This window comes from Pongo abelii, chromosome 19 (assembly GCF_028885655.2).
Source record: "Pongo abelii isolate AG06213 chromosome 19, NHGRI_mPonAbe1-v2.0_pri, whole genome shotgun sequence".
Lineage (NCBI taxonomy): Eukaryota > Metazoa > Chordata > Mammalia > Primates > Hominidae > Pongo > Pongo abelii.
In genome coordinates this window covers 16,581,402-16,598,969 of record NC_072004.2, presented here as the reverse complement: position 1 = coordinate 16,598,969, position 17,568 = coordinate 16,581,402, and the positions used below count along the sequence as shown (strand labels likewise).

Sequence of the window (17,568 nt, the reverse complement as noted above, 5' to 3'; positions counted from 1 at the left end):
GCTTGCTCACTCTCTCACCTCTCTTACCCTCTCACTTTCTGCCATGGGATGATGCAGCAAGAAGGCCCTAGATGCTGGCACCTTAATATCAGACTTTCCAGCCTTTGTAACTGTGAGAATGTATTTGTTTTCATTATAAATTATGCAGTCTGTGGTATTCTGTTATAACAGCATAGAATGGACTAAGACAATAGTAATAACTCATTCAGGCAAGAATCATCAATGGGGAAAACATACCCTTGCAGTGAAGAACCCTGGCAGACACAACCTTCGCCATGTGATCAGATTTATACCAACAATGGAAGAAATAGACATTGTGTCCTTCTTACTTGATGGACTGACTGAGGATGCAGCATCACTCACGTAGACAGTATTGCCACCAAAAAGGTTTAACCTGAATGTAACCATAAGGAAACAACCAAACTCAAATTGAGGGACATTTGGCAAAATCACCTGAACTCAAAAATGTTAATTTTTTTTTGTTTTCGAGAAAAGGTCTCACTCTGTTGCCCAGGCTGAAGTGCAGTTGTACACTCACTATTGTATTAGGGTGATGCAAAAGTAAAAGTAATAGCAGCTTTTGCTTTTTTTTTTTTTTTTTTGACAGAGTCTCGCTCTGTCGCTCAGGCTGGAGTGCGGTGGCATGATCTTGGCTCACTGCAAGCTCCGCCTCCCAGGTTCACACCATTCTCCTCCCTCAGCCTCCTGAGTAGCTGGGACTACAGGCGCCTGCCACCATGCCTGGCTAATTTTTTGTATTTTTAGTAGAGACGGGGTTTCACTGTGTTAGCCAGGATGGTCTCGATCTCCTGAACTCGTGAATCGCCCGCCTTGGCCTCCCAAAGTGCTGGGATTATAGTCGTGAGCCACTGCGCCCAGCCTTTTTTTTTTGAGACGGAGTCCTGCTCTGTCGCCCAGGCTAGAGTGCAGTGGCATGATCTCGGCTCACTGCAAACTCTGTCTCCTGGACTCACGCCATTCTCCTGCCTCAGCCTCCCGAGTAGCTGGGACTACAGGCACCCGCCACCATGCCCGGCTAATTTTTTTTTGTATTTTTAGTAGAGACGGGGTTTCACCGTGTTAGCCAGGATGGTCTTGATCTCCTGACCTCATGATCTGCCTGCCTTCGCCTCCCAAAGTGCTGAGATTATAGGCGTGAGCCACCGCGCCCGGCCAATTTGTGCCTTTTTTTAATGGCAAAACCACAATTACTTTTGCACCAATCTAATAAGCTCACTGTAACCTTGAACTTCTGGGCTCAAGCAATCCTCCCACCTCAGCCTCCTGAATAGCTAGGACTATAGGCATGCGCCACCACATTTGACTAATTTTCTTAATTTTCATAGAGATGGGGCCTCGCTGGGTTGCCCAGGCTGGTCTTGAACTTCTGGCCTCAAATGATCCTCCTGCTCGGGCTCCCATTACAGGTGTGAGCCACCGTGCCCGGAAGAAAATGTTAATGTCTTGAAAGACTAAAACAAACAAAAAACTGAGGAACTCTTTCAGATTAAAGGAACATATTAAATGCAAGCATGATCTTTTAATAGAACCTGGATTTTTAAAAAAAGAACTATAAAGATATGATTGGGATAATTGGGAACATCTGACTATAGACTGTGGTACCTATTATAATTTCTGAATGTGGCTAGGCATGGTGGCTCATGCCTGTAATCCCAACACTTTGGGAAGCCAAGATGAGTGGATCACCTGAGGTCAGGAATTCACGACCAGCCTGGCCAACATGGCAAAACCCCATCTCTACTAAAAACACAAAAATTAGCCGGGCATGGTGGCATGTGCCTGTAATCCCAGCTACTCGGGAGGCTGAGGCAGGAGAATCGCTTGGACCCGGGAGGCGGAGGTTGCCGTGAGCTGAGATTGCGCCATTGCACCCCAGCCTGGGTGATAGAGCGAGACTCTGTCTCAAAAAAAAAAAAAAAATCAGAATGTGATAATTGTGCCAGTGTATGTGTGTGTGTGTAAGAGACACCAAATATAGCAAACGATTCATAATTTGTGAATGTAAGTGAAAGGTATATAGTAATGCACTGTATTACTTCTGCAACTTAAAAGTTGTGAAACAATACACTGTTTCAGAATGACTCATTATTTCTGAAACCACAAACTTCGTTAGATGAGTCAGATACAAATATGTACTGTATTCATTTTGTAATTTTTTAAAAGTCCCTGCAATTAAAAGACTAGGTTGCTAAGTGACTTCTGAAAATGCCAAATTTAGGAGGTATTTTATCCCTCTGTAACACCACTAACCATTCCCCATGAAAGTGTCCCTGCTGGTTTTAGTGAAGCCAGTCTAGCTTTTGGGCCTCTTCAGTTTCTCCTCTCTCTCCTCTCAGGACACACGATGTAGGATTCTTATCTTCAGGCAACAAGCTCATCGGTTCAGAGCTAATCCCACCCCCGATTATACACACACAGAGACACATGTTCATACATCTGCATGCACTTGCATACTGCCAACTCTTAAATATGTCACAAGCCAAGCCAGTGACTGGACAACACACAGGGGATAATGAGAAAGCAACAGACATGTGCCCTGCTCATAACAGAGAAAGGATGGCAAACCTTAAACAAATTACAAATAATTAAGAAAATAGCTGCAAGTACGAGAGCTGCAGAAGAACCCTGTGTGCCTCCCAGAGGGAGTGTCATTTTAAGGGGCACAGAGAAAATGAGGAAGAATCAGCAAGCAAAGAGGTAGAGAAGGTCACTGCAGGCAGAAGGAAACGCATGTGCAAAGGCCTGAGCTCCGGAAGTCTCAGGAATTGAGAGGGGTCCTGAGAAGTCAGGGCAGAGAAATGAAGGAAAGAGAGGACGGGGATGAGGCCAGAATCAGACCTAGGCCCCAGACCAGGTGGGGAGTAGGGGCAAGGCAGAGATCTGGGATGTCATCCTAAGGCACTGGGAGCACTGGGTAAAGGAAGGAGGTGCATACAGGGGTTCATTTCAGAAAGATTGCAGCTGTGTGAACGATGGGCTAAAAGAACAAGGATGGATGCTGAGAGAGCAGATAGGAGAATGCTGCCCTGGAACGGGGCAGACGTGGAGATGGGGCCAAAGAGAAGTGAATGGAGGGAGGGTTTAAGAAGTGTACCTGGGCCAGGCGTGGTGGCTCACGCCTGCAATCCCAGCACTTTGGAAGGCCGAGGTGGGTGGATCACCTGAGGTTGGGAGTTTGAGACCAGCCTGACCAACACGGAGAAACTCCGTCTCTACTAAAAATACAAAATTAACCGGGTATAGTGGCGCATGCCTGTAATCCCAGCTACTCGGGAGGCTGAGGCAGGAGAATTGCTTGAACCTGGGAGGCAGAGGTTGCGGTGACCAAGATCGCACCATTGTACTCCAGCCTGGGCAACAAGAGTGAAACTCTGTCTCAAAAAAAAGGAAGTGTACCTGACAGGTCCTGGTTCTACAATGTCGTTCAATAAAGCTTGGTATTTCTCTACATTTAAAAAACAAAACAAACAAACAAACAAAAAAACACTCAGCAGTGGTGCTAAAATCAGCAGTGGAAATCAAGATGTCATAGAAAGCTGCTTTGGGAAGTCTGCAGGTGGCGGGACTGGCGCAAAACAGGTGGCACACCAAAGAAGGTTGGGCAGAGATGGGTGGGAGGAGTTTGAACACGTTTAAATGGGGAAGGGAAGAGGCTGCTGTGCAGGAATAATGAACGGTGCAGGGCTCCCATAGAGCAGGAGGAGTTGGGTCCAGAGCCAGCTGGAAGAACTAGCAGCCCCAGACTCCCCAAGACTCAACCACTACTGCGTCTCTCAACCTGCAGGCACCTTAAACACAACCTAGGCAACACCTTCCCAAAGCCCCCATCTTCAGGATGGCATCACCCAGGTGACCGGAAATCTGGGAGTCATCCTGGAGTCTTCCCTCTCCTTCATGTCCACATCCAACTGAGTCACCAAGTCCTCTTGAATCCGTCCCCTGTGTACCCCGTCTTCCAGCCAGAAGCACACAACTATGTGCTATTGATCAGATCCGCTTGCCAGTCACGCACGCTGGCTCATTACTGCTCCACAATGGCAGATCTCACGCACATCAATTCCACTCAGCCTGGCCCTAACTACCCACATTTCTAGGTGTCACTCACTGATTGTGGCTCCAGGGCCCAACTGTGGTTCTCAGGACTCTTTCCTATATGCTTTTACCTGTGGCTCCTCTGCTCCAGACTGCTGAACTCCATGGCTGGCATCAAACATCAGCCTTCTCTGGTGCAGAAACCGTGGTTCTACGAGTCTCCAATATCTGTAGAGTCTGCTGCCATGTCCATGGCCTCTGCCCTGGTCATGCTTTTTTCCTTCTCACCTGGATGCCAAGTGGCTACCCTATATCATCTTGTCCCGTCCATTCCTTCCTTCAGTTGTCCACCAGTGACTTTTAAAATACAAACCTGACCATATCAAACTCCGGATTAAAATCTTACCTTGGCATTCCAAGTTCCACCTAATTATCACTCCTCACAAAATCACGTTTTAATGACAGTAAAGACACACAGGCTGGGTGAGGTGGCTCATGCCTGTAATCCCAGCGCTTTGGGAGGCCGAGGCAAGTGGATCACCTGAGGTCAGGAGTTTGAGACCAGCCTGACCAGCATGGTGAAACCCCGTCTCTACTAAAAACACAAAAATCAGCTGGGCATGGTGGTAGCATGTGCCCGTAATCCCAGCTACTCAGAAGGCTGAGGCAAGAGAATTGCTTGAACCCAGGAGGTAGAGAGGCTGCAGTGAGCCAAGACTGCACCATTGTACTCCAGCCTGGGCAGTAAGAGCAAAACTGTCTCAAAAAAAAAAAAAAAGACACACATAATCATCCTAAAAAAAGAAGTAGAGGGTGATATCAGCAAACCGGAGATTTTTATGAGTTTCTAAAAACAGAAGGTGGACAGGATCATCAGCATGAACCATGGAGCCCTAAATTGGAAACATGGATGGCCAGGATGAGAGGCTCCAGTCTAGCAAACAGCAGGGATCAGAATGGGATTAAGAAAAGAACAGATGTCAAGAGGAAGACAGCCTGTGGGCAAGCTTTGGGAGCTGTGGCATTGATCCCCTCCCCCTCCCACATTCTCCCCAAGCTGCGGCTAGAGACTTAGTGATAAAGGGTGGGGGAGGGGAATAGTTTAGGTTATGTACACTCTGCCACACGAGGAATCTCAACCATGTGAATCTAAAAAATGTTTTTCAAAGTCAATTTAAAATCCTTTAGTCTTCATCAAAAGTAAACATATGAATGCTAAAATTGTATTAAAAAATAGAAGAACAAAGGAAAAAAAGTCAAGAAACTCTTTCAGAGAATGAGAAAGCACTGGGAAATGTCAGAGAACAGCGATCAGGAAAGGAGGGGACGTCCCCAACTGCCTATTAAGAATCCCAGAGGCGTGGCTCACGCCTGTAATCCTAGCACTTATGGAGGCGAGGCGGGCAGATTGCTTGAGGTCAGGAGTTCGACATCAGCCTGGCCAACATGGTGAAACCCCATCTCTACCAAAAATATAAAAAATTAGCCAGGTGTGGTGGTGCACGCCAGCTACTAGAGAGGCTGAGGCAGGAGAATCACTTGAACCTGGGAGGTGAAAGTTGCAGTGAGCCAAGATCATGCCACTGCACTCCAGCCTGGGTGACAGAACAAGACTCCATCTCAAAAAAAAAAAAAAAAAAAGAATCCCAGAGGCGGCCAGGTGAAGTGGCTCACGCCTATAGTCCCAGAACTTTGGGAGGCCAAGGTGGGTGGATCACCTGAGGTCAGGAGTTCAAGACCAGCCTGGCCAACATGGTGAAACCCCGTCTCTACTAAAAAATACAAAATATAGCCGGACATGGTGGTACATGCCTGTAGTCCCAGCTATTCAGGAGGGTGAGGCAGGAGAATTGCCTGAGCCCGGGAGATGGAGGTTGCAGTGAGCTCAGATCATGCCACTGCACTCCAGCCTGGCCAACAAGTGAGACTGTCTCAAAAAAAAAAAAAAAAAAAAAAAAAAAAAAAAAGAACAGAGGAAATGGAGAGAAGGAATTAATTAAGAAAATACAGTTTTCGCTTGGTATACAGAGGGGATTTGTCCCAGGCCACCCAAGTACTCCAAAATCCGTATGTAATCAAATCCTGAAGTTGGCCCCAGGAGTCCCACTACAGGAAAAGTTGGCCCTCTGTATACGCGGGTTCACATCCTGCAAATACTGTATTTTCAATCTGTGTTTGGTTGAAAAAAAATCCATTTTAAGTGAACCCGTGCAGTTCAAACCCAAGTTGTTCAAGGGTCAACTGTATTCTTTGAAAATTTCAGAGCTGAAAACAGACCTAAGTCTTCAAATTGGCAAGGTTCACCTACCTACTAGTGCCATCCTCAATAAAAAAGAAAAACTAAGAGTTACCATTTAGACCCAGCCTCACGAAATTTCAGAACACCAAGGAAAAACAAACGATCCCAAAGGTTCCCAGAGCAGAGATACAAGTTACAAGTAAGAATCATTACAAACCAGACTTTGTGAGCAACACCGTGTGTTACAGCAACCCCTTCAGACATCTGAGGGAAAACACTTCCGAACCAAAATCTATCAACCAACCAATCATATGTGAGAAATAAAAAATTTTTTTTGAGACAGGGTCTCACTCTGTTGCCCAGGCTGGAGTGCAGTGGTGTGAACGCAGCTCACTGCAGCCTCAACCTCCTGGGTTCAAGTGATCCTCCTGCCTCAGCCTCCCAAAGGGCTGGGATTACAGGTGTGAGCCATTGCACCAGGCCAAAAAAACATTTTTGACATATAAGAACCCAGAAAGTTCATCCCTGTGTCTAACAAATATGAAATCCTAGAAAGAGGAAAGAGAACATGGAATGCAGAAAATGCTGGAACCACTCCAAGGGCACAGTAAAGGAAGCCCTAGCGGCTGTGTGGCACACGTAGCAAGGCGGTGAGGAGGCTCAGCATGAGGGTGATTAAGAAGCTGGGTGACCATGAGGATGTGGGAAGGCATGCTTCCTCCTTTCACTTTTTAATTTCCAGACGGTAAACCTGAAGCAGGCTAAAACGTGACATAATTTTGAGTAATGTCTGAGTAATGGATGGCATCTAAAAATAGGATCCTGGCCAGGTGCAGTGGCTCATGCCTGTAATCCCAGAACTTTGGGAGACCGAGGCAGGTGGATCACCTGAGGTCAGGAGTTCGAGACCAGCCTGGCCAATATGGTGAAACCCCGTCTCTACTAAAAATACAAAAATTAGCCAGGCATGTTGGCACGTGCCTGTAATCCCAGCTACTCAGGAGGCTGAGGCAGGAGAATTGCTTGAACCTGGGAGCTGGAGGTTGCACTGAGGTGAGATCGTGCCATTGCCCTCCAGCCTGGGCATTGCAGTGAGGCTCCATCTCAAAAAATAAAATAAAATAAAAAAAGGATCCACTTGACCTGGACGTGAGAAGCACCTCCTTGAGAAGCATGGGCATATGGGCAGGCCTGCATTCCCTACTCCATTCAGACTGTTCCATCCCAGGGTGAACACGACAGACGCAAGTGAACCACCATCATAAGTGCTCTTTCTCAGTTTCCAGTTTCCAGAAACTCTCTACGTAAAGTTCAGGAAATGTTTTCATAGAATAAAATGTAAATGCTATAGGCCAGGTGCAGTGGCTCACACCTGTAATCCCAGCACTTTGGGAGGCCAAGGCGGGTGGATCACGAGGTCAGGAGTTCAAGACCAGCCTGGCAAAGATGAGGAAACCCCGTCTCTACTAAAAATACAAAAAAATTAGCCAGGCGTGGCTCAGCGCAGTGGCTCACACCTGTAATCCGAGCACTCTGGGAGGCTGAGGCGGGCAGATCACGAAGTCAGGAGATTGAGACCATCCTGGCTAACATGGTGAAACCCCTTCTCTACTAAAAATACAAAAAAAAAAAAAAAAAAAAAAAAAAAATTGGCTGGGCATGGTGGTGTGTGCCTGTAATCCCAGCTACTCAGGAGGCTGAGGCAGAGAACTGCTTGAACCCGGGAGGCTGAGGTGACAGTGAGCTGAGATTGCACCATTGCACTCCGCCTGGGCGACAGAGTGAGACTCCGTCTCAAAAAAAAAAAAAAAAAAAAGAAATGTAAATGGTATAAACCTTAACAGCATAAAAGTCATGGTATAATGCAAATGTGCTCAATACACCATCTGTGCAGAGGAAGCCATGAGAAATAGTGGCTGCCTCTGACAGGCAAAGTAGGAAAGCAGAGATCCGAGACAGGGGACAACTCCACAGCTTCCCCCTGTGCAGTGTCACCTTCTTTACAGCAGCATGAGTTACCTTTCATAAGGAAGACTTCGTGAGAGGCAGCGCACTCACAGTAACAGTGCGGCTCACAGAAACCAGGAGCAGACCTGGGAAAGGAATGGGGGACACGTTCTTCCTTGTTTTTCTTGACAGTCAGCAGATATAATCACCACTTGACAGAAACACAGGCTGAAATGTCCACAGGAAAAAAATCAAAACATAACAGAAATTCAAGTGCGGCGTAGGGGAGAAGGCTGGCATGAGCCATGGGCCTGGCGGTTCACAGTGGGGAATCCACAGATTCTGCTTCAAGATGGCAGCACAAAACCAGGGCTCAGCCCAGAGCACCCCTCGAGGCAAATACCAAGAGAAACAGGCTGGGGGCTGCCCGCGGCAGAGGGACTGGTGGGCATCTCTTGCTTTCCCTTTTGGGCCCTTTTGTACTTTTGACTGTTTACTTCTATGCCCACTGGTTGATTTCTAACTCAAAAAAATAGAAGATAATAAATGCGACTCCTTCATGGACTCACCAGCACCTTCAGGACAAAATCCAAAACCCTCAGCAAGCTCAACGCCCTCCTCGAGCTGCCTGCTCCCTGGGCCATCCCCCACCACAGCCCAAATCCCGTGCCCACTCACACCCCCAAGGCGCGAAGCACCCAAGGTGCCAGGCCAGCTCAGGAGTTCCCCTGCTCCTGCTCACCCTGCACTCCCAGCTCCACAGACACTTTCCTCCCATCTACCACACCACTCAACCCTCCACCCTCCAGAGAAAGCCCTGCCCCTCAGCCCAGACTGAGTGGAAGCCTGCCCGCCCGTGCCTGGGACAGGCTGTTCTCCACTTTAATTCTGTCCAAGAAGATACATTTGCTATTTGCCATTGAGTTCCCGCTGCCCGTGGCGCTATCTCCGGCTGGTTAGCCTCGGAGTCCAAGAGCCTATCGAGTTAATACTTTAGGGGAGAATAACCATGCTAAAGCCTAATTCTGGAGTCAGTAAATCTGAGGCAAAAGGAATGGTTGGGCCTCAGTTCCCCAATCCGAGGAAGGAGCAGGTGGGAGGAGATCCACAGGGCCTCGCAGCTGTCAGGCAAATGCTGTGAGATTCCATTCACATTGGCCAGGGTTTAGCTTCTTTCCTCACTCGTCCATTTGACAGGTTAGCTGGAGTCTTCTTTGTCCAGGTAATAATTAATCTAATCACAATTTGCCAGTGTCCTTATTCATCCAGCACTAGAAGGGACCCCTCATCAAGGGGGTGTTTGGGGGTGACCTCGGGGTATGCAGTCCTTCTCTCCAGCTGCTCACATGATGGTTAAGGGCTCCTGGGAAGATAGGCTGACTCAGTCCCAGCTTCCGTGTGACCCGGGGCTAAACATAATTATCTGCACCTCCATCTCCTTATCTGTGAGGTGGTGAAGATAACTCTATCTGCTCCCATAGGGCGGTCATAAAGATCAAAGGAGATTAGGAATGTAAGGTGCCTGGCACCCAGAAACGGCTTGGGAACAATGGCTGCCGTTCACAAGACTGAAAACCTCTATGTCCAGAATAGCTGAGGACACTTCCCCATATCTGTCCCTGCAGGGTACATCCATGCTGTGATAATAAACTGACAAATGAGAAGAGTGATATACAGGGATTGGGTCCTGCCCTGCACGTGGTCACCGAGAAAGGAGCCAGGTGATCTGTAGTGGGAAAATGTTGACTTTTTTTTTGTTTTCCCTCTTCTCCAGTCAACTAAAAGCAGCCACTGTCCTTTTCAGAATTCAGTGGAAATGTCCACAGCATGAGGCCAGGTGGTGTTTCCCTGGCTGTGCTGCTCCAGGGCACCTGGCCACCTCTAGGCATGCAGAGCTGCTGCAGACTGTGCCTGGTCTGGAAAGGAGGCCTCTGCCCTCTGGGAGCAGCTCTAGGCTCCGGTCTCAGGGCAGGGCTCAAGGTGGCTTGGGCGGGCCTTCCTTCCCAGCCCCCTTCAGAGGGAACCTGTCCACAGCATCCCCACGCACACCAAGTCTACCTCCATCTCCCCTGCCCTCCAGTTCCCGTGTGCTCCTGATGACCATCCAGCCAGGTTAGGCTGACTCTACCTTCCCTGAGGGAGAGGGCCTTCAGGTATCCTCTGGATTGAATTACCCCCGTTCTGACCTGGTTCCAAGACACGTTCGAGGGCCTCACTGACCAAACCAGACCTTGGCCCCTGCCTAGCCATGTGTGTGTCCCCTGGAACCAACATGCCGGGAACCAGCCCCTTATCTCAGCTGGAGGCCCCAGCAGGATTATAAACAACACCTGCTGGTTTTAAGGTTGCTACATGGCCTGGGAAGTAGAGTTGGGAGGACTGTGTGCTAACAATGGAGGATAAATGACAGCAAAGTAACACTCAGGCTTGGGTGATGCCCTGATGCAGGTAACAGGGTGGCTCCTGGCCTGCGCATGGGACCAGGAGCCAGGGCCCATGGGCCACGTCCCGCGCATCTGCAGCCCCTGGCCTCAGCCTGGGCCTCTGGCCCACAGCCCCTGCTGGCTGCCTGGCAGTCCCCGGACACCTCTGCACTCCTCTCCACCCTTTTGTCCCTTAAGCCCATGAGAGATGTTTTCAGAAGACGGTTTTCCTGTCTTCTGATCATTAGAACTTGTGGGGGCAGCTCCTCCTCTGGTGTTTCACAGAGCCCTTGGGCCCTCACTGTATATCTGCTGTCTCGGACCCTCCCTTCCCACCTGTCCAGCTGTTCCCCAGGCATGACGTAGCCTGACATGTGCCCTTTTCACCCAGTCACTCATGCATTCATCCACAATGTGCTTTCCTAGCCTGTGCCAGCATCACGCTGCATCCTGGGGTGTAAGACAAGGCCCCTGCCCACAAGGCTAGCGCACTGGGCGTAGAGAGACTCTAAGGACATGGTTTAATGGGATAACTAGAGATGGCGGTAAACCAATGCAGTGGCTGAGAAGCCTCTCCAGGTGGGTGAAGTGAGGAACGGGGGTGCAAAGACCATGGGTGGGAAAAGAACTTGGCCGTGGTGAGTGAGAATGGGGGGTGAAGGCCGACCATGCACAGCCTCAGGCTAGGGTAGGGCATAGGGATTTCACCCTCTGTGTCTCTGCAGCGTGGTAAGCAGTCATCCCGTCTGGCTGCTATGTGGAGTGGTTACAGGGGAGCAGGAGTCCAGCTGGGGGCCCACAGTGCCCACCAGGAGCTGCTGAGAGAACATGTTCAACGAGGTCCGAGAAGTGACTGCTCGATTCTGCCAAAAGAGGGATGGCACATGGGTGACCTGACAGGAGAATTCAGTGGCATCCTGGTAACAAGTGGCAGAGTTTGCCTGGGGGGAGGCAAAGGAGTGGATGAGGAAGTGAAGGGGTGTTGATCTAGGGGTATATTCGTGTACTGATGAGTGGCTTCCTGGTGCTGCTCGGACAAAGCCCCACAAACCTAGTGGCTTAAAACAAGCAGGGCCAGAAGGCTGACTTCCAGGTGTGGGCCACGCTCCTGCCAGAGGTTCCAAAGGAGGACGTGTTGCCTCTTCCAGCCTCTGGTGGCTGTGGCCTCCACCTTCACATGGCCTTCTCTGCAGATTTCTTTTCTCAGAGTGCAATCGCATTAAGTGGCCACCCAGACAATCCAAATAAGCTCCTTCTCTCAAGATCCACAGAAAGCAGTATTTGTGGGGTTTTGGTTGGTTGTTTTTTGTTTTGGCCATATAAGGGAACAGTCAGAGGTTCTGGGAATTAAAATATGGACATACGTTTTGTAGGGGGCCATCATCCAACTCATTACCATGGGAATGATCTGGAAGAGAAAGATAACACTGATGCAGAAGAAGGGTGAACCCAAGGAGGGAGCTCTTGGGAAAGCTGGAGGATACAACCCAGAGCCGGAAATCTTCCTGCCGAGCTTTTTTATTTATTTATTTATTTTTTTGAGACGGAGTTTCGCTATTGTCACCCAGGCTGGGGCTCACTGCAACCTCCACCTCCCGGGTTCAAGCAATTCTCCTGCCTCAGCCTCCCTAGTAACTGGGATTACAGGCGCGTGCCACCATGCCCGGCTAATTTTTGTATTTTTAGTAGAGACAGTGTTTCATCATGTTGGCCAGGCTGGTCTCGAACTCTGACCTCAGGTGATCCACCTGCCTCGGCCTCCCAAAATGCTGGGATTACAGGTGTGAGCCACTGTATCCAGCCCCTGCCAAGCTTTATTTCGAACATTACTAGTGAATTTTATGAGATGGGAATTATAGCTCAATTTTGTGTGTGTGTGTGAGACACAGTCTCACTCTGTTGCCCAGGCTGGAGTGCAGTGGTGTGATCCTGGCTCACGGCAACCTCTGCCTCTTGGGTTCAAGCAATTCTTCTGCCTCAGCCTCCCGAGCAGCTGGGATTACAAGCGTGTACCACCACACCCAGCCAATTTTTGTATTTTTAGTAGAGACAGGATTTCGCCACGTTGGCCAGGCTGGTCTCAAACTCCTAGCCTCAACTGATCTGGTTGCCTTGGCCTCCCAAAGCGCTGAGATTACAGGCGTGAGCCACTGTGCCTGGACTACAGCTCAATTTTTTTTTTTTTTTTTGAGGCGGAGTTTCGCTCTTGTTGCCCAGGATGGAGTGCAATGGCGTGATCTTGGCTCACTGCAACCTCTGCCTCCCGGGTTCAAGCGATTCTCCTGCCTCAGCCTCTCAAGTAGCTGGGATTACAGGCACCCACCACCACACCTGGCTAATTTTTATATTTTCAGTAGAGACAGGGTTTCACCATGTTGGCCAGGCTGGTCTCGAGCTCCTGACCTCAGGTGATCCACCCTCCTCAGCCTCCCAAAGTGCTGGGATTACAGGCGTGAGCCACCGTGCCCGGCCCTATAGCTCAATTTTTTTAAGCTTTGAAAAACATTCAGAATCCCCCGCCAACTCCCACCCTAAGTGGAGGCCGCATTTTCACTCAAGGCACAAAGTCTTGCTAAGAGGTCTTTAATCCCTACCTCAAAGACCAGATATGTGAGGCACAGCGAAAAGCCTCAATGTGGCAAGAGCAGGGAGGGTGACTGGGCTGGGTCCAGGGACAGGTCGTCAGACACACAGCGCTGGACCCATTCGGCCAACTAAACCCTCCCGGATCCACCTTCTTTCAGCTCCACTAGGAAAACAGCTGGCCTCAGCCCTGCCAGAGACTCAATGCCACAGGGCCAGGGAAACTGAGTCTACGAGCAGGGAAGGCCCCCACAGTGGGTGTGGCATGAAAGGAACAGGATTCAAGCAGGGAGGAGGAAGTGCTCCTGCCTGAGGGTGAAGTCAGAGCTGGGAGCAGCTTTGGGCAGGGCCCACACCCTCCTGCCTGTACACGCCCACCTCCCCCAGCCCAGGAGCTGCACGCCCACTCTCGACGGCACCACTGGGGACTGGACCCCCCCCCCCCCCCCGGCCAGGCCCCAACATCAGGAACTGTGTATGGACTTGAACCAGAGGCAATGGACTTCTGTTTGTGGCCAGCCCTGTCCTGAAGGCAAAGGGCAGTACCTGGTGCGAGCAGACACTCCTTTTCCCTGCCAGGCCAAGGGCGTCATATTTGTCCCTGGCATTCCCTCCGGGCTCCCCTCCCTTCTACACTGTCATCTGTCACATCAGTAAACACCTTGGCAATGCGGTGGCAGGTGGGGGCTGTGGTCTCTGCGGCCACAGGCCTTACACTTGGAGCCTGCGAACCGGGAGGAACTGGGGGTAGGTCCCAGGACTGTCCTTGCCTAAGCCTTTAGCCCTCACTCCCTGCACCTCGCCCTCCTTATTGCTTGGCTTCAAAGGGGAGACACCTCCTCCCAAACAGGGCACTTCCGACTTTACTGTCACCTGGAGTTCCACAACCCCAGGAAGGCCTCAGGGCCAAGTCAGTGCTTGGGGCGCCCTGCACCCAGCCTGTATCAGTCAGGTGAGGAAAGCTTCAAGCCCTGACTCTAGGAGGATTCTCAGATAGCTGGAACCAGATGTCCCTGGTTAAAGATCCCACTGCTAGAATCCCCTTGACACCCCACTCCAGAGATTCTGATTCAGTACAACCAGGTGGGGCCCTGTAATCTGTATTTTAACCTCCTCCCAAGGGGCCATGAACTGCTAGGCCAGCTGAGGGAAGGCCTGCCCCAGGCACTAGCCCCCGAGAGGGAAGCCCTGGGGGCCCCAGTACACCTCTCCCACCCACCAGGGTTGGGCTGGTGCTGTGGCCAGGTCAGACGACTATCTCTGGGGCAGGGAGCTGGGGACTGCCTGTGCACCTCTTCCAGACCTCCAAGCTCTGGACGGGCCAGGAGGACAGGATGGGGCGAGCCTCAGTGTTCTCCCCGCCTGCCCTTGGCAATGCAAAGAAATTCAGGGCCTGTGATTCACAGCACTTTCCCCTTAACACACCCACACCCATTTTTTTCAAGACCCCACCCAGCACAAACCAGGACAAGAAGGAACAGATTTAAACTTTCATGGAACTTCCTGCTCCCTGTGGCCTGGGAGATTGTTCCACTAACTCCTCTCTGGGTCTCTGGTCTCTGCCAGGGCAAGTCCAAGGGGTTTCCAGTAGAGGGACAACTCAGGCTGGGGCTTGTGACTGCTCTGCTGGATGCAAAACATCCGAAATGCCATTAGGTAACAACGATGACACCAAAAGGCAGGGAAGGGATCCAGAAGAGACAGAAGAAACTGCTGTCCTCCCTAAGCCTTGGAAATCCCTGGGCTGTCACACCTGATGGGAGACATGAGGCCTCCTGGTCCAACAGCACGGGCAGCAGCATGTGGAGCGGCCAGACACCCACATAAGGCTCACAGCCCTCCCAAGCAGGAGGTTGCTGTTCCTGCTGGGACCCACGAAACAACCCGCAAGGACCAGGCCCAACACATCTGCCTACTCAAATGGCCTCTGGGAGCATTAGTCCCGCTCCATTCCCACAAACACATTCCCCTACAACCACCAGTTTACTGCAGGCAGGCTCCTCCTCCCAAAACAGCAGAGCACTTTTCTCCCTGACTCCCAAACACGGTGCCACACATGGCCTTGCAGGGCGGCCTGATGGCATGGGTGGGGACACGGTGCCAGCTGTGAGTTCAAGCCCCTGCTCTGACACCTGTCCCTGATACACCATCCTGGGCAAGACTCCAACCTCCCTGAGCCACCACCCCTCCTCTACGAGATGCAGGTTACAGCATCTGTCCTCTGGTACTACTGCAAGGACTGCTGGGGACACGTTTATTATAAACTGTCTGCACAGAGTTGGCACCCAATAAATGACTTCCTTCCCTTCCTTCCCACTCTGTGATTTAGTTTCCCTGTCTCAGCTCCAAATTTAAAGAGATCTCAAGCTCTCCTCAGAAATGCCAAAGTGGCCCAGGCACCAAAAACAGAAAATAAATACTTTCAACAAACTCTCAATGTTGAAGTCATCAGCTCCAACTGGGAATCCACTCTGGTCGCTGGCTGACTCCATCCCCTGAATCCTAGATTTTCTCAGTGTGGAAGAAAGAGTGGACAGGTAAGTTCGCCACCGTTTTCTGCACTTCTCAGCCTGCTCCCAACAGGGAAGCAGGAGATAAATGGTTACACAAAGGCAGGGAGGCTGTAAGGCTGTTTGCCAGACACTAGGAAGCATTGTAACTCCTTTTAAAAGTATATAGAGGTAATCTGAGTCCGTAACGTTCCCCAAAGTTAACGGACACCTTCCCCTCGGGTGCCTTCCCCTGGGATGGGCCGGACCGCCTCTCCGCAGCAGACACGTTCTGAAGCTGGCTCATGCGTGTCCATCCTGACGGTGCGAATGCCCAGCGTCCAAAGTTGCCTTGCCCTTAGTGGGAACCTCCCGGGCTTCCGGGAGCCGCAGCACTCACGGGACTGCGTCTGGCCACCACTCTGGACCTGGGGCCCTGCTCTGGGGCGGCCGCTCTCGCGGACCCCGCCGCTGCGGGCGAGTGTTAGGAACGGCCTTCGTGGCAGGAGTGGAGATGTGATCACCAAAACTCTCGCGCCCCGGGCTCCACCCGCCCACGGGGGTGACGCTTTCCCCGGGGTTTCCACGGCGCCTCACCGGTCGCACTCCCCGGACCCCCTAGAGCTGTCCCTACGCAGATCTCCTTAGAGCGACGCGCATCTGGGACGTCTTGGGTGCCCGGACGCACTAGTCTAGCATTGCGGGGTGGCCAGGCTGGGAACCAGACTTCCAAGCGCCCCGCGCGCCCCCGGCCTGGCCCCTCTGGGGTCCCCGAGGGAGGAATCCCAGCCTGGAGAGAAGGACCCATTTCGGAGCTCCGACGGGGCCCCGAGTTCGGGCGACGCCGAGCGCCTCACCTGAGCGGGACACAGACGGCCAGGTACCTGTCGACTGCCACGGCCAGAAGGCTGAAGATGGAGCTCTGCGTGAGCACCAGCACGAAGCAGGCGAGGAAGAGGCAGCCGTAGAAGTCAGTGCAGAATCCCAGGCTGATGGTGATGGCAAAGGGGATGGCGAAGAGCCCCACGGCCACGTCGGCTGCAGCCAGGGACACCAGGAAGTAGTTGGTGGGCGTCTGCAGAGTGTTCGCCGTGCCCACCGCGGCGCACACCAGCACGTTGCCCGCCACCGAAAGCGCGGCGATGACCAGCTCCAGCGCCACGTACAGCGCGTCCTGTGTCTCCAGCAGCATGGCCGGGCCGGCTGGGCCCCGGGCGTCCCCTACTGAAGGCGCGCCGGGCGCGGGGCAGCCGCGTGAGCCCCGCCGGGCATGGCCATAGCGCCCGGACCGCGCCTCCGCCGGCCGCTTCTAAGCCTCGGGGCTGGGGCGCTGGTGGCCGGGACCCACGAGCGGGGCTGCGGCCAAGAGGCGGCACCCATTGGCCCGCGCGCCCGCCCGTCTCGGGCTGGGCGGAGCACCACCCCCTCGCCCGAGCCCAAAGTTCGCGCCCGCGCGGGGCTCCTCCGGTCCAGGCGCCGTGCCGTGTCTTGGTGGCGGCGGATAACTAACAAATTGCCCTAACTTCCTGTCACGCTCGAGCTCGGAGGCTGTGTCCCAGTGCTCACACTGCCTTCCAGTCCGGGCGACTCCTGGGATGGGGCCGGGCTCTGTCCAGGGCGCCAGCCGGTCCCAGGAGCCGCCGCGAGAGGACCCCCCAGGGCCGCGCAACCCCGGGAGGGGCGAGCTCACTCCATGCTAACCCTGCGCACCCCCGGCAGGCCGACTGGATGGGGTGCTGCCGGGCCGGCAGGGAGCCGAGGCCGCAGTCCTCGCTTGTGCAGCAGTCTCGGGCAGCGCAACACCACCCGAGCTGTCCCCTGGCCGGGGGGCCGG

The 17,568-nt window shown here is 52.2% G+C and overlaps 1 protein-coding gene across 1 annotated transcript in view; it reads right to left on the bottom strand.

Annotated features, from left to right (window-relative positions):
• Positions 1-17,338, bottom strand: part of ADORA2B (adenosine A2b receptor) — a 32,059-nt gene extending 14,721 nt beyond the window's left edge. Inside the window, exon 1 of the mRNA XM_002827063.4 lies at positions 16,592-17,338. Coding sequence (XP_002827109.1) covers positions 16,592-16,926 — 335 coding nt within the window. The 5' untranslated portion in view covers positions 16,927-17,338. The remainder of the gene's footprint in view (positions 1-16,591) is intronic.
• Between the last annotated feature and the right edge of the window lie 230 nt (positions 17,339-17,568).